Source organism: Ascidiella aspersa, chromosome 9, assembly GCF_963924565.1.
Source record: "Ascidiella aspersa chromosome 9, kaAscAspe10.2, whole genome shotgun sequence".
NCBI lineage: Eukaryota > Metazoa > Chordata > Ascidiacea > Phlebobranchia > Ascidiidae > Ascidiella > Ascidiella aspersa.
Window position 1 is genome coordinate 25,202,239 of NC_139455.1, and position 24,768 is coordinate 25,227,006.

Sequence of the window (24,768 nt, forward strand, 5' to 3'; positions counted from 1 at the left end):
TAAAAAGTAAATACAAAAAAAACCTTGACTTTCAGGTTAATTTGCCGGGAAAAGTGTAAAAATACTTCGTCTAATAACTCAATTTGCAATATTAAAGTTGCCTATTTTTTTCGTAAAGACGTAATGACGTGTATGTGTTAAATGTAAACTTTTTTTCTAAAAAGTGTTTAACTTTCAAAGTAAATCCTTCAAAGCTAAGATGCCATTTAAAAACAAATTTTGTAAAATGGTTTACACTTTAAAAGATTAGCCATTTATGTAACCTTTTTTAATTTACATTAACAATTAACTACACTCAATCTAACCTTTGACCTTTTGTTTTTCCTCTTCTCCTCATTTCCTCTTCATTGTGACGTCATCACCATCACCAACCAATCCTCATCAAATTGGCGGCAATCTACAGAAACGCGGAACCCGGCGACTCTAAGCGGTGAGAAAAAGCGCCTGTGCACTTCCCTTCTTTTCGCGTTCTTGTCGCCTGTCATATTCCGTCAAAGTATGCTCTGTTATTTTTGGCGCCGCTTCAAGCGAGCGGTCATTAGGGTCACTCGATACGCCCAGCGCATTACTTCACCACTTGCCGGACGCCTTGGCCTCTGGTCATTACTGGAACTTCGCCGGCATTTTTTTAACTTTTTTTTGGAGGATTTTTTTCGCGATTCGAAGTTGAGCCGATTTTGTTTCGACGCCTGGGAATTGAAATGTGTGAAAAAACGTAAAGCGGCGCCCAAGTTTGCGACAAATTTAAGGTCGAATCAAGGTCAAACTTGTTTTGAGGAACGCTAAAATGGATTTTCCTGTAAATAAAGCACCCTAACCAAAAAATGCCATTAAAACAAATTTTCGCCGATCTAAGAATATATCAACAACAACAAAAAAACATTTAATTCCCTTAGCGCTTTTCTATTACACAATAAACCTAAATCACTAAACATTTGCTTTAAGTAAAAATAACTTAAAATTGAAAAAAAAATTGCGTAGTACAATTGATTTCCTTGTTTAAAATAAACGATTATAAAGCCTTGACTAACTACAACAAAAACGCATTGAAACGATTTTTCATCTTGTACACAAACAGCCAAAACTCTTGATTTAATCCCGGTAGCTCTTTGGTAGTGAAAGCAACTCCAAACCCACACAAAAGCAAAAAAAAATATCGCACAAGGCGAACAACCAACCAAATAAGACAGATCGTTATTTGCCAAGAAAAGAAAAGTTATTTGCCCTCCACGTACTTACAAGCCAAACCGCAGAACCATTGCTCAGAAACTGTGAACCAGCAGACAGCTGCCGCAAAGCCCCACGTTATCTTACCCTCACCCTCTGGGACCGCTTTTTAACCCCGAAACGGACCCTTATAGGGCCTTGGGTAACCGGCCCCTGTGTTGTGATAATAAAGCGCCCGAAACGAAGTATGATCGTCGAAGCTGCGAAGCTAAAAACAACACGAGATAAAGTTTGCGCCTGTTTTTGTGAAAAATAACCCAATAGCGACCGTTTTTGGTTCGTTTTTACACTTTTTGTTGATTTATTTTTCGGAAAAATAAAGTGTTTTGATAAATAAAGCCGTAACATTCGATCAAATCCACATACTTTGTTGTTTTTAGGCGTTTAGGTAAAAGCCCCTTGTAATCGACGTTAATCAGCTATTGCCGAAAGTTTTAATATGTGATATTTTACTAAACAGCTTTGTAGCAAAGACAAATGTTGCTCAAATCAATTCAAACGTAACAAAAATCGTAAAAATGTGATAATTTCTCTCGGCAATTTCGTATTGCATTTTTCTGACCCATATAGCGTTAAAAAATTCACAAACGACAAATTTACCTCAAAAAAACAACAACAAACAAACACGGATGACCGCGCCGCGTCCGCACTTTAAATCCAAGCAGCGCAGCGCGTTTTCCCGACGGCGTGAAGTCGGTTTTGCGGTGAACATTTAGCACCAGAAGAAAGATCAATCACTCTCCACAAAACCCTTCATACCTCGGGGTGGGGCTTTGATCTGCGGGTTTTTTTGCCCCTCATGACCCCGCCATAGCTTCCTGTACGTTGTGTAATCAAAACTGGGGCTTCTAGGGGGTATTAGCCCCCTATTTTGCGAAGGGGGCGTTTTGGGGTGAACTGCGTTGCCTTTGATGCGGCTTTTTGGTTTCATGAGTTGTTTCGTAAATGACTCTCCTTGGACTTACGACATTTTAAAATGACTTTTTTACAACACTCGTACAAGGCATAATAAAAAGTAAATTGAATTATAACTAAACATATATGACCTGACATGGACTTAACTTGCTATGACAACGACTTGAACTGGACTAAGTTATTTTGCAAATGACTTAACTGGATGACTTGTTTTTAATACTGGTACAACGATAATTAAGGGTAAAAAACTAAAAAAAAAATATAGGGCTATGACGGTTTTTAAAGAGTTTCAAATCCACTCAAAGCCTCATTAAAAAAGTTGTCTGGATATTTTCAAATTCGCACGAAAACTAGCTTCCCCAGCCCGCCCTAAACATCATAACCTCCCATTTTCCGCAAACGACCTGTTTTTAAGTAGACGCAGTTTAGACGCGAAAGCAGAGATTGTTCTGACAGCCAGATATGATCGATGGATTCTGGCACAGAACGACAAGAAATGGCTGGAGGTTGGGGTCAGAGCTGGGCAAACAAGCTCACAAGCTCAACACGAGTTGGTTTTTGACTTAGTGCGATCGACTAGACCGCGTGTTCAGTTACAAAACAACTTGTTGTCACTTCTGCTGCTAATTGGCTTAAAAAGTTCATTTTTCGTCCTATAGAAGCCTGTTTTGTCATTTTTTCTTGATGGGTGGTTGTAGTTTCGTATCGGCATGTCAGACAATTAGGTCAACGGTTAAGAGGTTTAGATTAGGTTTTGGCAAGTAGCAAGAATTTTTGGAATGTTTTTAAACGAGCTAAAAACTCAAAAACAATTCTTATTTTAACTGAAAACTAAAAGCTGGTTTAGCGAAGTTTACTGCTGTAACTTCTGAAAAAAATTATTTTAAGCAATTCCAAAGTATTAAGTATTACAATAGATTTCAGTTCTTGACGTATTCTTGACAGGCATTTCACGCAAGATAAAAAAAAATTGTTTAACAATCGGTCTGTGAAGTAACCCAATATTTGCCAAAGGGCCGTAAAGCGGCTAGCAAGGGAAAGGTTATGGATAACCGAGTAAATATCGACGAAAAAACAACCTAATATATTAAAAAAAATTGCTTAAAAATGTGTTATAGCTTCGGTTTCATTAAAATTGTCCCGTATGAAGAGTATATTAGCGTGTTCATAGTATTGACTTTATACATAAGTTCGTGGCTTGCGCCTTTGCTCAAAACGCCTTCCTAGAAATATTTTTCGACCGAATTTCTTGGTGCTTTGTCAAAAACAACACTCGGCGATAATTTTCGCGAGACCCCCATGGACTGTGGGAAAGACTTCACCTGTCAAACCCCCCTCACCCCATTAAGCAGAAAAAACAGCACTTATCGACTTACGCTCTGTGCCTAAAAGCAGCAGTAGCCCGCTACCGAAGCCCAAGTTATTTCACCGGCCCATTTTTTTGCCAAACACAACAACTTAACGGCGTTTTCTTTCCAGCTGTGTTTCAAACTAAATCGCGATTGGCAAAGTTCGTTTTGTAAAATTTAAAGCTTTGGCCAATTTAAACGTTCAGCAAATATATGAAAATATAGCGTTTTGATTTTGAACGTTTTTTGCACCAAATATTAGGAAAACGTTAACTTAATGAGCAATAGAACTGTTTTTCTAACCAAATCAAGTCTTACCCGTTTTTTTCTTAATTGTCCAATAGTATGTCAAGTTAAACTGGTTACAAGGGGTCCATATAAACACAAGTTAAACAGTTCCAATGAATTTTGGCATACAGGGCTCGAAATATGCCAGTTTTTCTGTCCACGCGTCTCAGTCAGCTTTCGAGGCCTGCGTTTGCCCCCTAACATTTTACCCATTCGAGAAAAAGCACAGAAAACGACGCAAGTTGTCATTCTTGCACGCTCCAGTTTCCAAAAGCACTAGATTCTGTGAGACGCGCGCCAGCTCTTGTTTACCCGGGTTGATTTGTAATCTTTGCAAACCCTTTGTGATTTACTGAAGCGTCGGCTGTGCGGCTGCTTAACTCTTTCGTAGCGAAAACACGTTTTTGCGCCGAAATTGCCGCTTTTTCTGCAATTAAATTGCAATATTCGCGAAAGAAGTAAGCCACTAAATTGTTTTAAAATGAAACACTATTTACCTTGAATGGGTTTTAAGCCCACAGCCTTCCGACTGGACGGTCTTGGTGTGATTTAAAAGTACAATCCTTTCAAAGATACAGCTGTTTCAAAAACCTGGCGTTTCAAATGATTAAAAGGTTTTTTTAGTGAAAACTTTGTATTGCCACAGTTTTCGAAACTAAGTTAAAATATATTTTTAAAAAGAAGAAAAGCTATTCACACCGTCTTATCAAAATTTACTTTTGCCCCACCGAAGGGACATTTATGACCCAAACATGCGTTTTTAAAGGGTGAAAACGAGTTTCCTGGCTCTGTACGGGGGCAATGGAGCCCAAGTAGGTGCCAGTGTGCTCTACTAGGCGGGGAAACCTTCTTATCGTGGCCTGTTATCGCTCTGTGTCCACAAGGATTGATAGGCGGCTCCAAAACCGCTTAAAACCTATTTTGCGCGGTCAATCGACTTTTCTTGCGCGTCTTAAAACAACCAGTTTTTTTTCTGGAGGGCGACGTTTGTTTGCTTTCCTGTATTTTCACTCTATCGCTAAAGTAAAATAAATACTTTTCTGTTTGAACGCTTAAAGGTTGTACTATAAAAAATATTTTTTATTTTAACGTTGAAACCTGACTACTATTTACTGACCTTAAAATCCTTATTATTACTGCTGTATTTTGTAATAGATTGATGTTAATTTTTATTTACAAAGGATAATTTTTCATGACAAAAAGGAAAAAAACTAATATAATTTCTTGCAAAAAAAATTTGCTTGGCTTAAAATCGTTGATTTTTTACTCTTAACGCTAAAAAGTCGGTTTTATTCAAAAATAACCAATATAATTAACTAGACTCAACCATTGGCATTCTTTCGTATTCAACCCGGCACCTTTCTTGCAGAAAACCAGAACCTGGTCCTGTACAGCTGTCTTTTCGTCGCGCTTGGCTTGCTGCTCATGATCGTCATAGCAACGCTCATTGTTTTTCGGAGAAAAAGGGGAGGGGCCTTCTCTCGTTCCGCTTCACCGGCTTACGCGTCAGGCAGATCAACTAGCTCGTATCCGATATCGGCCGTTGGAAACCACATGAGAGGTAGGTTAAATATGTCTAACAGATTACTGCAGTTTAAAGTTTAAATTCATTTTAGCAAGGTAACTTAGATCTGAGTTAAACTGAAGACAAATTACTTAATTCTCTAGTGTAGTGGTTCGCAAACCGGGGTTTAAAGGGGTCGGCATAACATCCTCTTATTTTATTGGCCATTTCGTTACATTAGTCGAGCGAATAACAAATGTTTTCAGTTTGTCAACAGTAGGTATCGTTAGTATAACTACCAAACTCAATATTAGAGTAGCCAACCAATCATGTTACCATAAAATGGAAATTTTCGCTGTTTTAAACATTTAAAGAGCTCTGCCATTATTTCAAAAAAGCATAGGAATCCTGCAAGGTGAAACTGTTTAAAAAACACTTTTCTAGTTAGTATATTGCCGAAATAAGATAGTCCGGGACAGTTATTTACAAAATAACTTATTAGGTCGAGAAAAAGAAATTTTTGAAATAAGTCAAGCCCAGCAATTTGAGTCATTTTAAAATAAAGTCATTTCTATAATAAATCAAGTCTAAATGAAGTCATGTCTTAAACAGTTTGACAACCACCTGATTTAACCGCTTTATTTTATTCTCACAGACGACTTCTGCATCATCCCGACCAAACCGAGCCCAGGGGGGGACGGGGGTAAAAAGCCCTTCACGTTTCCCCCTGCCTACTCGGCCCTGGACCACGCCTACCAGCTCAGCAACCAGCAGCAGGGGGGTCACGGTTCCACTCTGGGGCGTACCGGGGAACCCCCAAACCAGGCCGGGTACACCCTTCTATTCGGTGGCCAGACCTGGCAGCCCACTTCTGCCCAGCCAACTGCCCCCATTGTTTGTTACCCCCCGGAATTGGTGCGACACCCCCAGCTCGGATGTTCCCGTGATGACGTGTCCGTTGCGCGCGTGACGTCAGAGCCAGACGACGTGACGTCATCGATCTACCACCAGAGGTCGGTAGAAATTAAGTCAATTTAAAAAAAAAAGGAATTTTTTTTATGATTTAACATTGATACTTCGTTACGATTCTAAGTGTTTTCGGGTAAAAAAAGGAATAGGGTTGTACAAGTTGTGTACAATGGAACTTTTTTTCCCAAATTTGAGCTCGACGAACAATTAACAGTTGATCGAATCTTTAACGTGCGTCTTTGGTATTTAATATTATTAAAAATGTAAAAACGAAAGCCAAATAAACAGTTTATTTTTTTTCAGCAATATTGAAGACTATTTTTTATTATTAATATTTATTGGATTTTTGCGCGGTTTTAAAATTGTTGAACAAGTTGCTTTTTTTCACATATAACATTAGTAAATCAATACAAACAAAAAAAAAATACAACAGGAGTCTTAAACAGCCTTCGACTTTTAGGTCTCTATCGCCACCTGCCGACAACCCGCGTTCGCCCGACCTGGCCGCAAGTGGGCAGCAACACACGGGAGCGAAGCGAGTTCGGTTTGGATCGGGAGGGGGTCTTTTGCTGAGTCACGATTACGACTCGGGGTTCGAGGGGGAGTCGAATTTAGCCTCGCAGCAGCCGGTGCTGGGCAAGAGCCAACCCGCGCTGGAAGAAAAAGACTGCGAAGGTAAGAATTTACGATTTTAAGAAAAGTTACAAATACTAAAAAATTTTTTTTTGTTCGTTTACGACTTTTTGTTCGACTTCTTTTTTTGTTATTTTTTTGCGGTTACGAAAATAATTTTTCGTTCGGTTAATGCGAAAAACTTGTATTTTTTTCGGTTGCGAACGTGGCACATTTAAAAATACTGTTAAGCAACGATAAATGTCTTGAGATTTAGTTAAAAGCAGAAAAATGGCTGTTTTGGCTTTTAGAAGTTAACTTGGAGAACAAAACACGTTTTTTTCTAGTTGGATGTCTTAAGAATGAAACGGTTATATCGTTTCAAAACGATCAATAATAATAATTAATCGTTAAGGTATTAAATCTTAACTAGGCTTTTACGAGATTCAAGTGCTCAAATAATAATAATAATAGTTAATGTAGTAAAAGTTGCTATTGACGTGTTGAAAATTGCAAAAGCAGACGAAGACATGGCTTATAAAAATTTAATTTGAACACATTAATGCTATTTGTCTTAGGTTTTGTCCGCTTACAAAGAGTTCAGTAAATAGAATTTGGTCGCCAAAGCTTTGCTGTTTGACTTAGCGTTTACAGTAGTAATTGAGACGCGGCGAAAAGAGCTAACAAAAACTGACTAGCAGAAATGTATTCATCAACATGAATTAAAGAACACTATATACGGATCTGTTCATAAGTTTAATGGTGAAGATAACGGCCCAAATAGACATAAAAAGCGACATGCTTTATTTGGGCCGTTATTTTCACCATTAAATGAATTAAAGGGTTATTCGAAACTTTTAAAATTATATTTCTGCATGGGCTTTAACTATACCTTTCGTTTTATTTAGCCAGTTATTTCAGGCGTTTAAACTAAGGTTTTCACTCGGTACATGTTCACGACATGCTCACGTGTCAGCTTGTAATGCAGATAATTGCATCGACAAATCTTCCATTAGCGGGTTTGTTTTAATAACTTTGGCAAAAAGCTTCCCAGTTAAACGACGATATTGGAAGGCAATGTTCAGGTCTAAGAAAACCTGACTTATCAGTGCATAACTAGGTATTAAGGTAAGGCGCAAATTAATAATTAAGGTTTAGAATTCGCAATTGGCAAAATGACAAACAGAAACGCTACTAGGAACCGCAGATTTAATAAATCTTTTTCTTTGTTTAACAGACGATTGGGTCGATTCGAGCGATTCTTCTGACGCTGGCTACAGCGGCTCCGATCACGTCATCAGTGACGTACATCCTGACGTCATCTGTAAAAATACAGCGTCCGCCAATACACAAAGAAGTAAGCGAAATAACTTTTAGACAAAATCTTTATGCTTAATTTGAAATACGCTAAGATGATCGGTTGACGTTGGTTCGATGATTCTTTTGATTTTACATTTTGATATCATTTTGTTTTCATTAGGAAACAAAATGCATAATTAGCATTAAGCAAATTTATCGTTATTTAATTTTTTTTATAAATATTATATATTTTTCTATTGGTTTTATCGGGATTGTTGTGTTATATTTAACATGATTATTTGCAAATTTTGTAATTCCTTATTTGATAATGAAAACAAATATTTTGATAATTAAAATATTAGAGGTTTAAAAAACCTTACTTAAGTTAAGCGGGAGAAAAATCTAAAGCCACAAAATTTTCTCCCCATTAAATCTAACTAAACTCCCGTCACAAAAACTAAACAATTTTCTTCTTTCCTTAGGCTCTGACGTCATCTTTCCCGCTACTACGTAGCGCTCATCCGATTAACAAACCCGTTCTCGAATCGGCTCGACAGCGCCGCAAGTGGCCGTGTGCGACGAAACTCAGTGTTACGAAGAATTAAGCTTCGCTCGCTCTCGACCAATGAGAAGCCGGCGTGCGCGCGCACGGAACTGTGGGTCATGTACAGCTGTTTCTTCTTTTTCGCGCCGTTTTGCCGTCACGTGACTTCAGAAGCAGAGTTGCTAGCTAGGGATGTCCGATAATATCGGATCGGAGCCGATACCCGATAACAGTCGGAAGTATCGCTACTCGTCCGATACTAGGCTTGTACCGGCGTCGATTCGATATCAAATTAAAACATATATGAAATTTCAGCCATGACCTTGCGACCATGATTAGAATAAAAGTATTTTATTTAGAAATAGTGATTTACGTTCGAAAGTGCTAACTAGCTATATAACGTGTAAAACAAACTTTGGTCTTGTACATTACAAACGTTTGAACGTTAGGATTTTATTCTAGTCACTTATTTGACCATGACAATGACGTTATTTGGTGTCGGCCATATTCTTGTTTAAAGTATCGCGCATCGGAATGAAATATCAAGTATCTGGCATCCCTAGTTGCCCCTTTAAACAATGTTCGATGTGCAGTATTAAGTGTCTTGCCTCCATACTTGGTGTAAATGGAGGTTCCAGTATCAACAGCAGATTGTCGTTTAAACCCTTTATTCCGTTTCTTTTGGTTTTTCGTTTTAAAGAGTTTTGAAGCTTTCAGCTTGGCAAAGAAAATGACTCTTGCTTTACTATTTGCCATTTGAATAAGCAAACTTTCTTGTAAATCAGGAGTTCACCAAACTTTTTGCATAAAGGCGGAATATACAATTCTTTATTGACTTGATTGATTCTTCTTCTCTCTATGTTGAAAATGAATAAAGAGTTATTCGAAACGTCCAAAATGCTTTCTACTTGTGTATGGGCTTTGATATTCTTATTACGTCTTACTACAACCTCCAACCATTATGCTCCAAAGTTTATTGACTTTATTTGACTTAATTATTATAAAACGAAGGAAACATAAAAAATATACTTGAATATATAGTGAAGGTGTTAGTTTAGAATTTCATCAACATTTAGCTAAGTTTTGCATTTAACAAACAGTTCCCTTATTATATATAAGCTATTGCTGCCAGGCATAATATCAAGTTTGTAGAGCTCTTCTGGCAAATGTAATTTTTTTTCCCTTATTAAACGGAATTTTTGGGCTGTTTTCTGAAATAAGATGAAGAATTAAAACCAACGGTTCGTAGTTCATTGGTCCCTGCTCTAAATTATTGGTGCATTGTTAGTCTTGGAAACAAACCGACCTGTCTGACAACTATAATTTCGCTCACCCTGCTGTTCAAATTCGCACAAATTTGCCAAACACGTGTGTTCATATTTGTTAATATTTGTATTATGCCGATGCATTGAAAGGGTATTATTTGAAGCTCCACTTTGTATTATAACGAACACTTCCTATTTGTGTTGAAACAGTCAACAGTTATCTCCGACGCTAAAACCTTTACTTTGTATGTTGTTTTTTCTATGCATTCTACCAAATAAACAAAAGCAGTCGCGCAAATATTAGTTGTGATCTACGGTAAAGTCCAATGGCAGGCATTTTTCTAAATAACTGGCTCTTAAAATTTTGAGCAAGTGTTGTAATTGGACCAAGTTTCTAGACGTTATGCCACCAGCTTGACTTGCAATCTGATATCTTGCTGCTGTGTTTTAAAACTACAGACAAGTTGTTTGTGTTTTTTAATATTTGGTAAGTTTCTCAAGTGTCATGACTCCTAAAACATTATGTTACTGTTTTATAAATTATCTACATTTCACAAGTGGAAGAACCTTTTTTAAAAGCGCTATTTTACATAAAATTATGTTTTTTTAATTATGGCTACCTTAGTTTTATAGAAACGTCATGCTTTTGTCATTTACACTTGACTCTTAAGGCTTTATAAATAAAGGAAAAGAATATTTCAGTCCGCAATTAAGTTAGAGAGTGCTGCAAATTTATACGACATCAGAGAAGTGGTCGACATTTATTGCAGTAGTTTTTCACCATTTCGTGACATTATTTCAATAGCCAACTGACTTGAGCTACAGTTAGTATATCAGCTTACTAGCACAACAAAAGTGTAATCAAACACTGCTATTTGATTGCAGTTATTTAAGAAGACAAAAAGCATTTTTACCAAATACCAAATTAAGGCTATCGTCATTATTTTGTTTTGCCGCCAAATTTGTCTCAATAAATGCCAAGCGACGTTAATACTAAAGGTCAACAAAAGGACAGCCTTTCACATAACTATGGAATAAGTTAAACGATGTTTTCGCAAAATGTAAATTAACTAGTCTTAAAGGTAACAGTATTTTGTTCTGCTGTAAACTATAGTTAAGTCAGAATAAAATTGGGCGGTCAACAGAATTAGCGTATTGCTTTTAGCAAGGTATTTTTACTGAAAAGAATAGTTTGAAAAATATAAAAGCTGTATTTGCGAATGTGTAAATGCATTTGTAATAGTCAACCCTATTTATTCTCATTTGTTAGGTTCACAATATTCCGAGCATCTGTTTGAAAGCAATATAACCAGTTAAACCTTGTTTGTAAGTGCGCAGTTTTAATTTAATGTTTTGCTTTCAATTGTTCGAGGTCACCAACCGATATCAAAATAAAAGGTCAACAAGAGGACACCGAGTCCGCGAAAAAAAAAACGCTTGAAGAAAAATCAACTTGTGTTTTAGTACGACAAGTTTGTCAAAAGATTAGAGTGCTTATTTTAATTGCTGTAAGTTGGCTAAGGGCTGAAATGGAAGGCATTGAACAACCTGCACCGATTCCCCGTCGCATTTTTGTCGGTGGTTTCGACAAGCAGACCACTGAAGAAGAACTAGAGAAAGTTTTTCAGGTGATTGCAGCGTTTTTAGCCTGAACAGATTTATGCATGCAGTAAATTTTAGACTGGAAGTGTAACATACCATACTTAAAACGAGTTTTATATAGAGGTAGCTTGGGCGCTCGTCTAGAATCCTACCACAACGAACATTATTTGGGTTAGGGTGCCGGTTAGCGTTTGGGTTTGGGTGAGTCCAGTAATAGTGTTAAACAATATTACTTGACCTACCCACACCCAAACACTAACCGACACCCTAACCCACATATTATGCATTGCTTAATAATCATTTCAACGTTGTGGTAGGATTCTAGACCAGCGCCGTAGCTTGTGCTTGGTATAGAAGTGAAGTATATCCAAAACGATTAATAAATTTTAAATATAATAGTTGGAGGTTGTAGTTAGACGTAGAATGAATATCAAAGCCCATGCAAAATTAAGTAGCATTTTGTGAACGTTTCGAATAACTCTTTCTAGTTGGGCGTAGAATAAATGTTAAATTCCAGGTAGCATTAATCGCCAGATGCTATATTTTATCTAAAGAGATAATAAATATTGAAATTTAGCTTTATTTTAGTTTAAGAATATGAAAATTGCAAATAGGAACTACAACTACCGTCTGTTATTTATTTTATAACATGGTATTTTAGTGCTAACATGAATTTATTGCTCGACAGTTTATCGCTAACAAAACGAAAAAAGAGAAACAATAAGTTATAGTTTTATCCCCCATATGAGTAGCGTATCTTATGGAACAGAATATTACAAAAGTATTTATTTTGTTGCAGTTTTGCGGCCGAGTTGTGGACGCGAATATTGTGAAGGAAACAGCAAATAACGCTTACGCTTTTGTGACCTTTTTCTACGAGGATTCTGCAGCCATGGTGCTCTCACAAAAGGTTAGTTGCTCCATTGCGTCGCAAAGACACATGATATTTGGTGTTGTATTCCGACACCGATAGTTTGATAAAAAGTATTGGTAATGGAACCTTATCAGAATTGAGTTATTACTGTTATCAAATAGGCAAAAAGGATTAAAATTTGATAATAAATTAACACATTACCTGGAAATGATACAAGCTCGTATCAAAACGTCTTATCAAGATGATGTCGATCTACTCGACCTTTTTGGCTTTGCAATTTATTATCAAGCTATATTACAGATCCGTGCATAGAGTACCCAAGAATTAAAATTATAAAGTAAAATTGTAGTTTTTTTAGGTTATTCGGCAAGAATTCGCTTCAGCCTACGTAAACGTTTTGATTTTCTCTTCGATTTTTAATAAAACTTAACATCGGGTGCCGGCCCATATCTGCAGCTATTTACCTATGCTCGTTTTGTAATTAAAATTCCCATGACGAAAACCTGCAGATATTTTCCACAAAAAAGGCTCGGTCATATTAAAGTAGAAAAGCAACTACTAAATTTAAATAAGGAAAACATCGATTGGTTTCACTATGAGAACCGCTAAAGGACATTTTTCATCTTTGAAGTAAAATGTTTACACGCCGTACAATTGAAATTCGCCGAGATTAACAAGACTGTGTTATTTTTTTTTAAAGAATAAGGTTTATTTTTGTCATGGAATTAAATTATCAAAACGTTCACCTACAGTAAGCTTTATGTCTAAAACTGGCTTATTTCTTTCTATTTTTACCCTATTTTTAGACTCTTCTTATATAATTCGCCTCTTAATAACAAGCAATGTTTTTGCCACTTACTTTACGTAAAGAGCCAACATTATCACTTTTCTTTCTTGTTACAGTACAGCTTCTTTATTCGAGGGCAGCGTCTCCGTGTTTCACCTGCATATCTCAGAAACAAACCACGGCCCACTTATTTGTGGAGCTGTGTACATCACCAATGCTTTTACTAGGTCTTGTGCACTGCCTAAAGCGTGCTCTCTAAATTCGTGTTCGTTATATGTTGAAACGTTTAAACTTACACTTTTATCAATGGTTTTGTTCGGCTTTTAAAACCTTTACTTGCTGTTTCCTTTATTTTTAAGTCAAAATCTTAATAAACTGGAAATTAAAAAAAAATCTATTTTAGTTTCTTCTGCAAAAGTTTCGCTGGAGGAATAAACTATTAGTTAAATCGACATATAGACCAGGGCTTTGGAGCCGGAGCCCTGGAGCCGTGCATTTTTACCGGAGTTCTACGTGAAATTTAAACGGAGCTGGAGCAGTTGTTTAAAAAATAGCTCCGGCTCCGATGTATTTTATAAGATGCTATGCTACTACTAATGGCTAAATTAACATAATTCGACAGCAACCCTTACCAAAATTACGAATTGTTGCTTCTTTGGCGCCACCTTTTCTAACTAACCATTGCGGCGTTTTTTTATTGAGGTGTTTTGTTTGTGATTATTTAACGCTAGACATTGCAATTTAAGCGTTCATCCTTAAACCTTAGTTGTCGGCGTAATCGAGATGAAGCCGGAGCAGTGGTATCAATAAGCTCTGGAGCTGGAGCTAACCTATGATAAAAGAGAACTCCGGAGCCGGAGCCATTTAACATTTACGCCTGCTCCAAAGCCCTGATACAGACACCAATGGGTATATTTTTATCCGAGAAAGCCGCGAAAATAGCCAATATGCACTTCATGTGGCTATTTTTCGGGCTAAAGTTATTTAAATGAATTTAGGCAATACATAATAGAAAACGTATAACTCGGAAAAAGAAATGTAACAAAACCATCACTCAAACGCCAACCCAAATCAATGTACAATCTCCAATGGGTGTATGTGTATTCCATCGACTCGGGTAAACAGTCACTTTCAAATAAAAAAACGCCGCTTTAAAGATTGAAATTGTGTTTATAAGCGTTAGTTAAATTGCTTATTTTAAACGATGCATTAAATTTGTCCCGACGGCAATATTTTTTTACACACAACAAGAAAAAGCAGAAAAACGAAAATGCAGTGGAAAAACGTGGCGAACAATAATAATTAATTAAACCTTTTTATACAAATGTTTACGCTTTATGCTACATCCTGAATTTGTACCGACCAACGACAAGGTCACCAGTTCTACTATTTAAAATTTCTGGTTGTCTTAGTAAGGCATATTGAAATCCATTGCTAAAAGTATACTGGAACAAAGTTCTGAGAAAATAATTTTCGCAGGTACGTCGTATCTGTAGCAAAATATTATTTTTTAAACCAGGCCAACCCGTCATCCCCTTGAACCAAATATTCCAGTTGCATACTGCGCACGATATAGAACGATTACCCCAGGTTCGTTACTTGTTTTATAACTTATATATTACGGCAGCCATAGGTATCAGCTTGTTATCCGAAAGCTCGTAAACGCTGCATTTCTAAAGTTTGTATCCTGTTATTTAAGGGCAGATTTTGTTATTTCTAAATGACGCAATTTCTAAATATTTTCCTGCGCTTCGGTGAAAAGATTATTCTATTTTTACCCCTGGTGAAATCTGTTGCAAGGTTAGAATGACGAAGGTCGTGAGCTAGATGCGAGAAAATAATATCGTCGTTGCAATATAAATGTTGGGTCGCATACTTCATCAAAAACTTTTACCATTAGTGTGTAAAATGTTACAACTCGCGCCATATAAATTAGGATAAATTCCACTTAATAATAGTTTAGTTACAGAAATGTTTGTCAGGTGCACTTCGAAACTAAATTTTGATAGAATTTTAAATAAACGACAATTTGTTTAAGCTCGCTAGTTTTAAGTAAATATTTTTTATATTTTTTTACTTTATTAATAATCAAGCCAATAAAATTCAAGTCAAAAATTAGTCAAAAATTTCGTAAAAAATTCAGGCAAAACGTGGTCAACGAAATTTAAGGCCAAATCTAGTAAAAACAAATTAAAATTATCTCTAGCTTGCGATCGCCAATCCCTACATTTACCCTGAATTCTAAAAAAAAAATCGTGCCCCCTGCTTAAAACTTCAGTCATTAAAACCAAAATCAAAAAATTTCATCACAGCTTTGTCAAAACCGGTTTCTCGTCAGGGAATTCCCCGCAGTCTTCCACAACATAATGGTCGTCGTCCAAAGTGTCCACAGGGGTCATGGTGGAGGGAGGGGGCAAATGCACCCCTATGAGGAGCTTGTAGACCATGGCCCCCAAAACACCCCCGATTAGGGGGCCAACGATGGGAACCCAGAACCAATACATGTTGTTTGGCGCCCTGGGCGTAAAATATAAATAAACTTTTTTTTAATTTTCTTTATACTTTTAAGCATATTCAAAGTCAGTCATTTCATTTTACCAATTCATTATTTTCATGCTATAAATTTGAACGGTTTCATTTGAAGTCATTGCCGTAATTTAATCACAATGGGCCAGACGATATTTACAAAACATTTATTTTGGTATTTCCTTTAGTAATGTTTTTGTGAAATTACCACTAACATAAGAGGTGTAAAGTGTAAACTTTTGCAGAAGCAGTACGCATTGTGTTTTAAGATGCATAAATATCGCAGAAAAATAAAATATAATGCACTATTTTTTAGCACAGGCAAAGTCAGCCATTTAATAACAAGTTCATGAGAAATACATTTCACAAATATTGGCATTATCAGTCGACTAATTATAATGGTAAATTACATTACAAATGTAAACCAGACTGGCGAAGGTGGCGAATTTTTATATCTTATTGCCCCTGTCATCACAGCCAAAAACGTCTAGTAATTCATATGATCTTGATAAAGACGTTTCGATATTTTAGTTATATTAATCATGATGGTACAAGCTCGTATCGCAACGCCTTAATAATCAAGATGATGTCGATCTACTCGACCTTTTTGGCTTTAACTTTCATTATCAAGCTACATTACAGATCCGTGCATAGTGTGCGTAAGTATTCTGTAACTTACGTAATAACCTCGCCTCAGAATTGTTTTACTCAAACGACATTAAAAGGGCATTAATCAAACATTCTTGTGGTTTTGACAATAATAAAATAATAGTTTGATACATTGTAAAAGGCAGATAATCTTGATAAAGACGTTTCGATACGAACTTGTATCATCTTCATCTAACGTTTAAAAAATAACAATAACTAATGCTGATGCAAGCTCGTATCGAAAGGTCTTAACAAGATGATGTCGATCTACTCGACCTTTTTGGCATTGCAATTCATTACGAAGCTGCATTACAGATCCGTGCATAGTGTGCCTAAGTATACCGTTACTTACGTGAAAACTTCTCCTCCCCAACCAGCGATGTATGTGAAGAATCGTGGCCCGAAGTCCCTTGCTGGGTTGATCGCGTAGCCACAGTTTAAGCCGTAAGACAAACCTGGAACACAATAACACAAACTACAGGACGGTGCCGACTGGGTATTCTGTAAAGTTACAAGTAGGATTCCGATAATATCGGACAGAAACCGATACTTGATGCAAAGTGGCAGGATTATTACGATATATATTCGTTTTATTCCGATTGGCAGTTCCGACATTTTAAGCCTAAACTTTACGATCAAATCACAAATTACGTCATTAATACACTCTAAAGCAAAATATGTGAAATTGACACTTTCACAGGTTGCTCTGTTTTCTTTTTTTCAGGGTTGTTAGGCTAAGGATTTTCTTCAGCGTTATAATGTTAAGGTATTCTTCCAGTTGGTATAACCTATTATTTTTTGATATATTTAACTTTAAGTGTCAAATCGCTGCGTTGATCGCAAATCTGAAATTCCTATATTTGGTTTTGGATCTGCACCGATACCACCCTAGTATCGGACGATTACCGATACTACCACATGGTATCGGGTATCCGCTCCAACCGATATTGTCGAACATATGCCTACTGCTAGCCTGTTTACCACAACGCATTTCAAGAATGTTTCATTACAGACCGGGTATACTGTCAAACGCATGTAGATTTTCTGTGTCTTTTAGAAAATACCTTGGATAAACTGTAGGTTTGTAATCTGCTACTATAGGTTGTAACATACACTTTGGAAAAACTTCAAGATTATTAACCTATCATTGTAGAATGCGAACCGTCGGCTCACTCAAGGTGTGGCCAGATTTCAATACACAGCTTATTCACTATACCAGGAAAATCAGGTTCAGGTTTAATCTAATCTCCACTCACCCAACACAAACACAATGAATCCGATCGCTATTGGTTGAAGTCCCGGTGCAACCTTGCTGTTCCGCTCATCCGTTATTGCGAAGACTAATCCGACCAGCATGGCTGTCCCGAAAATCTACGGATTTCGATTTGAATATAATTTTGCTATGAGGCATTGTATCAATTGTAAAAGTTTGGAGCATAATGGTTGTAGGTTGTGGTAAGACGTAATGAGAATATCAAAGCCCATACAGAAGTGGTTGGCATTTAAAATAATCACTTCTAATTGTAAAATTGTTTTTTTTAATAAATATAGGCCTACCCACATTTCGACAACCTATACAGGAAATCTTCATCAGGGCAATAATATTGCAACTGGGAAATAAAATGTATATAGCAGTCAAAAAACAAAGAAAAATCAATGGAACACGGTTTGTAAAACGATGTTTCGCTGTGTTTCCTTTCTGTATAGGTTTCAAAACGTTGGTAAATTTTTTAAATAATATTTGCCGGAAGAACAATTTTACAATTGATGGATCTCGATTTTTTTGTTTATTACCATGAATACGGAAGACTGCCTTACATGATATGGTGGTTGGGTCAAATTAAAAAAAACTTTTTTATTAAAACTATTTAAATTGAAGACTTTCTAAAACACTGTAGAAATATCTTAAACGAGCATTCACCTAAGATTTTAAAACTTACATTTGATAAAGCATACGTGTATTTGAACATATTGGCAAAAGTATTTCCTTAAAAGGTTTTTTAAACTGTTTATTTAAACAAATGTCTGTAACACATATCAACAGTTAGAAGATCTACGGATTTCGATTTTTTGTTTATTACCGCAAATATACAAAAGACTGCTTCTTGTAAATGTTTGAGATTACTTTTGCGATCGATTATACTTAAGCTGCTTGCACGACGATTTAAGCTTTCTAGAATTTGCAAGTGCTTTTAAAATGAAGTTTTGACAAATAAAACCTACAGAATAAGGCAAGCTACGGCCCGCGGAGGAATTTAATCCGGTCCGGAGCCGACTTTCTTTAGGTAAAAGTAAAAAGTAAGTATTTACGTTTTTTATGAAGTTAAGAATTTTTATTGAATAGATTACACTTGCAAGGCGTCCTAACTTATTCTTATGTTGTACATACTAATAGCGGCTTGTCAAAACTAGAATATTTATACGCTTCTTAACAAGGAAATCACACTTTATATTTTGTGTATTTCAGATACCCTTTTTCAACCTGTCAGAAAAATTTTTCAAAACATTTTTGATGCCTGTCAAAAATAATTGTCCACCCCTGCTATAACATATGCTTTGTAAAACACAAATATCCACTCATTTACAAAGATATTTTTAGTGAAAACATTTAAAGTGTATGTTTTCCAAAAGGCTGCAGATATTAAAGAAACAAAAAAATATGTGTATTTAAATATATATTTCCTTTATCAAAAAAAAAATACATACTTGAAAAGTTTTAAACGTATGTTATTTAAAGAAATGTCTAAAATACCTTAATAAAAAAACACTAAAATATATATCTATTGGTTAGATAATTTTTTTAAATTATAAGAAATAGTTGATGGGCAGAAAGCCCAATCCTTTAGTAATTAGGTCAGATTGTATTTACTGCAAGTGCTTTATTTGTTGTGGGAAACGTTAACGTTGGGCCAGGCGTGTATATTTAATGCGTAAACGGTTTAGAGATTAAAAGATTAGAAGGCGTGTCTCCCTTATCAGAGATGAATGTGCAGATTAAAACTGGTTTAACGCGCTGTGGAATGTGAGGAGTAATTATGGCACTTAAATTTACCGAAGAACGTATAATCGTATGCATTCTCACAGGATGACGCTCTCTATATGTGCACAAACTTTTTACTGGAGAAGAAAAGTTTAATGTGCTAAAATGGTTTTGGTTATGGCAACAACATAAAAAAAAATCTTTTGGGTTTGGCGCTCATCTTGTTCCTGCACCGAGTGTAAATTAAAAAAAAACTTGGTTTTATCCCGGATAAACAGTCGTTGCGGTTATTATAAGATGCGTAAAGTTTACACTACACCGTTTAAAAAATAACGGCCCGCAAAGACCTTTCATTTTATTTTTGCCCCTGACTAGAAAAAGGCTGCCCACCCCTGATTGAAACCCTTATGTACCTTAATAAAGCACCTTCATGTGAGTATGAGACGAAACATCTACTCAGAGTAGAAATATATAAGGTTTTTGTGTGGGGAGCATCTGTCCCTAATGTACCCACCTGGTCCCACAGCCCCCCTCCTATAGAAAGGTAGTCCTGGGGGTAGGTGCAGAATATACCCCCTGTTCCTGTTGGGCCAAGGATCTGTCGGACGCCGCCGTCGAAAGCGTTGAGGCCGTCTGAACATATATTAAAAATAAGTTAATTACGAGAAGATGATACTCTTAATTCAGTTCTACATATTGATAGTTATCAATTTTAGGGCTTTTGTCAAGAAAACGTTTTTATAAATCTGATTTTTTTTAAATTTATGGTAAACTCTGTATAAATAGACGATTTAGACGTTTTAACTTCAGAAATGAACTTCTGTCAATACAAACGATTACTACCAATCATATGAACAGTAAGCAACAATGTTAATCCATTTTTCATAGCCTTTTGACTTTAATACCATGTGGAAAATTCAAATTTTTAAATAATCGAAAAAAATTAGCCACAAATCATAAGGCTATTCATAAATCGAGTGAAATCCCGGAGTATAGCTATACTTCATACCATAGTAAACAGAGTAGACGGCTGCTCCTGACACAAAAGCCCCAAGAACTTGCGAGAAAAAGAAGAAGGGAAGTTTGTAAGCAGGTAACTTGCCGAACACGCACATCGCTGTTGAAACTGCAGGGTTGATGTGTGCGCCTGCAAAACATAAACCGGTTCAAACCACCACAACATAATTACCGGCCTCACCCATCAGCCGTCCCTGGGTATTTGACGTGAAGTAATGAATTAAGTTAAAAAATTAAGTGCACTCATATCACTCTTTTCTAATGACTAAACTTAAGTCTTTTGGACAAACGACTTGACTTGGACTTACTTTATGAAAGCTATTGTATGTAAAAATCTCACAATTAAAGAAAAGTCAATAAAAAATTTGCAAAACATATTTTGTGTTTTTATATTTTAAAACGGCGACTGCGTAGTGCACCTGCAAAGCACAAACCGGTTTAGACGACCACAACATATTTAACGGCCCCACCTTAATTCTTTCGTGGTTTCTTAGCTCCTAACCTGTTTGGCCAGTGCTAATTAATTGTAAATTTGACAGTTTTTAATGACTTAAGTCAAACAATAAACTGGCCACAGTTTTCAAATGACTTTACTTAAGTCTTTTAGGCAAATTAGCTTGACCTGGCTTGAATTTTTCTTTTAAAAAATCTCATATATATAGAAAACTCAAGAAAAATTTTGCAGGACAGAATAATTTTGTGCATTTTATACTTTTAATCAGCGGCAGCGAAACAGTTTGTGAATAACAAACCGGTTTTCAAAACGACCAACATATTTACCGGCCCCGCCTTAATTCTTCACTGCCCTTAGCTGCTAACCTGTTTGATCAGTGCTATGCAATTGATTTGCAATCAGTAGCCATAGGTTGTAGAAAGCCGGCCCCGGACCGGATTAAATTCCTCCGCGGGCCATAGCTTGAATTTAATTGTTTTATTCAACATTTTATTATAAAATTGAGCTATTTCATTTTTCCACCTAAAACAATAAGATGGCCCAATGTCGTATTATTGGTATTTTTTACTTGGGCTTTTGCCAACAGTCGAACAAGTTCAACATATATTTTACATATTTACCGACCTCAACCTAATTCTTTTGTAGAATTTTTTAGCTTTTGACTTGCTTAGGCAACCGATTTTTCTCAGCCGCCTTGGATATCTAGCAACTATTTTTAAATGAATAAAATACCAGACAAGGCATTTGCAAAATAATTTAAGTCCAGACAGATAGATAGTAGGTTAACAACTGGAGTTAACTAAACTAACTGGCGCTAAGCAAATTTCGGTCAACTACCCTTTAAAAATACCTTAAACGATTCATTTCATTTGTTTTGCTTGTTTGAGCAAAGTAATGACGTCACTTATCGCATCGGAATAAAATGTCAAGTATCGGACAACTCTACTGGTAGAATTAATTAAAAAAAAACAGTTATTTAAACCTTTTTTGAGAACAATATGCACTTTGAGCCGAAAGAACAGGTTAACAACAGACGACACACCCCTTTTAAACCGGTGACCACCCCCCCCCTATGACGCACATTACTACACACAATACAAACAGATATAAGTGCGATTACGGGGAGCAATAAACGTGGCGTTAAAGTTGTTTGAACAGTTTTTACTGAGATAGTAAAGTTAAGTTTGCTGACTTAGTATGCGGATCGGCACAACTTGTTGTTTTCAAGCATATGTTTTTTTTTGTCAAAATGCGTTTTTCGCTCTTCGTAACTAAATTCAAGTGGGAGGTTAGCATTTCTGATAAGTTAGTGTTTCTCAGCTTTTTACGCTGCGACCCAAATACTTTCACTAAACTTTTTACATGCCAACAAACCACACGGCAACGACAGAAATAAGTTCGTATCTGAGTAATATGGATAATTACATTAAAGTGTTAGTATCAGTACTCGTCCGATACTAGAAGTGGTATTGGTGCCGATTCGATAGCAAATTAATACAGGAATTTAAACCAATCATTTGCAAAGCAACCAACGATCAACGATGATAGCAAATTTGTCAAAAAATATGAGTTTAACAACTGAAAGTAGCTAAACTTCTGAGCACCAAAGCAAATTTTGGCCTAAAAACAAATAAAAGTTACATTTCAACATTTCAATGCACCTATCTTGCATGTTGGAGAACAGTGATGACGTCATTTGGTATCGTATCGTATCGCGATACTTTTTGATCTAAAATATCGGGTATCGGTATCCCTGCTTAGGACCACTATTCTAGCAGCTCAAAGTACCGAATTAGGGACTTACCCGACACACTCCCAACGGCGTATATTGCCATGGTAACCCCGAGGCCGTAAGCCCAGTTGATCGAGATAAAACCACCGTTGGCTTCTTTGCTCAACACACTCTGCGCCACTGAACCGTTGCCGAATATCTACAAAGAGTTGGAAATTATAGAAACCTGATGGATAGGCATTATCATGTTCATATTCAAATAGAACATAAATAGGCTATATATAGAAATTTAAATCTTGGTCAATCGTAGTATTTGTCTTATTTAAAAAATGAAAACAAGTAGCAAAGTTGTATTTTACTGTTTGAGTAAGACTTAATACCTTAACCTGATGAAGCACGGTTGTGCGAAGCTCGTCAATATTAAATACTATTTCTCAACAGTTCGTGTTAACCATTCGATTCACATCTTTCAAATTTGAAAAGACGGCTTTTTAGCAAGGTTTTATGTTTGGTTACGAAAACTGAGTCAAAAGTATACAGACAAAAGATTTGTTATTATATCGATGTAAAAAAAATTACCTCCAATTTAGGAATTTTTTTGACTGTGTGCCTTTTATATGACTGCAAAAACTTTAGGTACTTTACGACCAGTGGGAAAGTAAACCGGGACGATGGGAAAAAGCGCTGTGGTAAAAATATGTCCTTATTCTTTTCACGAAAGTCATGTCCAAAAACATGTTTGCTTCTTTAGTCGCATACTTATGAAGGACATAGCACGCTAGACCTATAGGTTGTTTAAGCTTGTGCATGATTTTTGAGTTTCCTTTAAGAATTTAGGACATCATTTCTAAAAGCTTTCATGCGTTCAGGTAAAAAAGTATTAATTTCACCCCCGGGTTACGCCTGGTTACGTTGAAAATTTGCGACACTCACCATCAAAATAAAAGTTCCCAGAAACTCAGCCAGCATTTCACGAGCAAGCTTGTTTTCGATTCTTAGGATAGACGAGATTTTTCGCCGCCATCGCGTTCCGAATGAAGCCGGTTTATCTGCAAACACAAAACAAGAAGTAAAATTGGTTACACTATGCACGGATCTGTAATGTAGCTTGATAATAAATTGCAAAGCTAAAAAGGTCGAGTAGATCGACATCATCTTGATCGAGACGTTTCGATACTTCTTTATTCGATAAGTTTCGATATGAAATCATACGGTATCGATATAGGAATAAAATGTCAAGTATCGAACATTCTTGTCAACCAGTAAAACTCAATTTAATAAAATCAAAACCCCGAGTAGCAAGTTGAAGCAGACGTTCGCAACAAACAGCTTTGAGTTTTACTTGTTGAGTAAATTCGAATTCTTGCTATTCGTAATGACAATTACATTTACCACTTTATTATCAAAAAAGGTGATAGAAAAAGCGTTATCTGCTTCTGATAAAATCACAAACGTTTACTTGTTATAGAGCATAATGTTTGGAGGCTGTAGTAATACGAATAGTAAGAATATCAAAGTCCACACAGAAGTAGGTGGCACTATGTGAATATTTCGAATGTCTCTTTATTCATTTTCAACATTTTATACTTCTATATGGACTTTAATATACTTAGTACATTTATCCGTTAATTACACGTAGAAAAGTTTGCACTCACCCATTACTTCAGGTTATGTCCAGGTGATTTCTTTGGCGACCACGTCTACAAATCTCCACACTATATTAACAGCGAATTCTTGCAAAGCCTAAACCGATTTCCACGAACACAAATAACGACCGGTTTAGCAGCCTGAAGGCAACTAATAATAATCAGGCGACGATGCCGATGTTATACCACGCTCTGCAAACTCTGTAACCTGCGTAACACCTTATATATACATAGCAGCGCTAAGTCTAGTTAAGCTAAAGGGACTTGCCATCTAATTCGAACGGAATAGCAACGCTGTTGTGTGAAATTTCCACATGACATCAACTGAACCGATGTGCAACATTCCTGTGAGATTACACGCATGAGAATGACCCAATTGGTCACTGGGCTTCACAGGCTGACCGCTGACCAGATGACCCCGCATTGACCCGTATAAAGTGACGTCACTGATCGACAATGTCCACTGCTAACTTATTTAAGACTTTCGTTGAATGTTATCACGTTCAAAAATTGCCCTCAGAAATACGTAG

General features: G+C 36.4%; 3 protein-coding genes across 3 annotated transcripts in view; 2 read left to right on the plus strand and 1 right to left on the minus strand.

Annotated features, from left to right (window-relative positions):
• LOC146134618 (uncharacterized) overlaps window positions 1–9,234 on the plus strand; it is a 60,304-nt gene extending 51,070 nt beyond the window's left edge. The window contains exons 9-14 of the mRNA XM_083396714.1: window positions 404–430; window positions 5,149–5,340; window positions 5,939–6,296; window positions 6,713–6,927; window positions 8,102–8,221; window positions 8,646–9,234. Of these exons, the coding sequence (XP_083252840.1) occupies window positions 404–430; window positions 5,149–5,340; window positions 5,939–6,296; window positions 6,713–6,927; window positions 8,102–8,221; window positions 8,646–8,677 (944 nt within the window). The 3' untranslated portion in view covers window positions 8,678–9,234. The remainder of the gene's footprint in view (window positions 1–403; window positions 431–5,148; window positions 5,341–5,938; window positions 6,297–6,712; window positions 6,928–8,101; window positions 8,222–8,645) is intronic.
• A 2,267-nt stretch (window positions 9,235–11,501) lies between these two features.
• On the plus strand, window positions 11,502–13,462 carry LOC146134619 (protein boule-like). Its single transcript, XM_083397858.1, has 3 exons — window positions 11,502–11,600; window positions 12,374–12,484; window positions 13,352–13,462. Exons 1-3 carry the CDS (start codon window positions 11,502–11,504, stop codon window positions 13,460–13,462), a joined length of 321 nt encoding a protein of 106 aa, XP_083253984.1.
• Window positions 13,463–15,541: 2,079 nt separating this feature from the next.
• Window positions 15,542–24,370, minus strand: LOC146134620 (aquaporin-9-like). Its single transcript, XM_083397859.1, has 8 exons — window positions 24,248–24,370; window positions 23,526–23,641; window positions 22,665–22,791; window positions 20,399–20,536; window positions 19,904–20,022; window positions 17,666–17,780; window positions 16,762–16,864; window positions 15,542–15,752 (listed from the first exon to the last, which is right to left on the minus strand). The coding sequence occupies exons 1-8, from the start codon at window positions 24,249–24,251 to the stop codon at window positions 15,542–15,544; spliced, it is 933 nt and encodes a 310-aa protein (XP_083253985.1). The 5' UTR covers window positions 24,252–24,370.
• Window positions 24,371–24,768: the final 398 nt, after the last annotated feature.

Coding starts and splice junctions, on each gene's coding strand:
- LOC146134619 (XM_083397858.1), top strand. CDS start 11,502: ATGGAAGGCATTGAACAACCTGCACCGATTCCCCGTCGCATTTTTGTC. Junction 11,601..12,373: donor AACTAGAGAAAGTTTTTCAG/GTGATTGCAGCG, acceptor ATTTTGTTGCAG/TTTTGCGGCCGAGTTGTGGA. Junction 12,485..13,351: donor CCATGGTGCTCTCACAAAAG/GTTAGTTGCTCC, acceptor TTCTTGTTACAG/TACAGCTTCTTTATTCGAGG.
- LOC146134620 (XM_083397859.1), bottom strand. Junction 20,537..22,664: donor CGCCGTTGGGAGTGTGTCGG/GTAAGTCCCTAA, acceptor TATGTTTTGCAG/GCGCACACATCAACCCTGCA. Junction 17,781..19,903: donor GAGGGGGGCTGTGGGACCAG/GTGGGTACATTA, acceptor CGAAATCCGTAG/ATTTTCGGGACAGCCATGCT.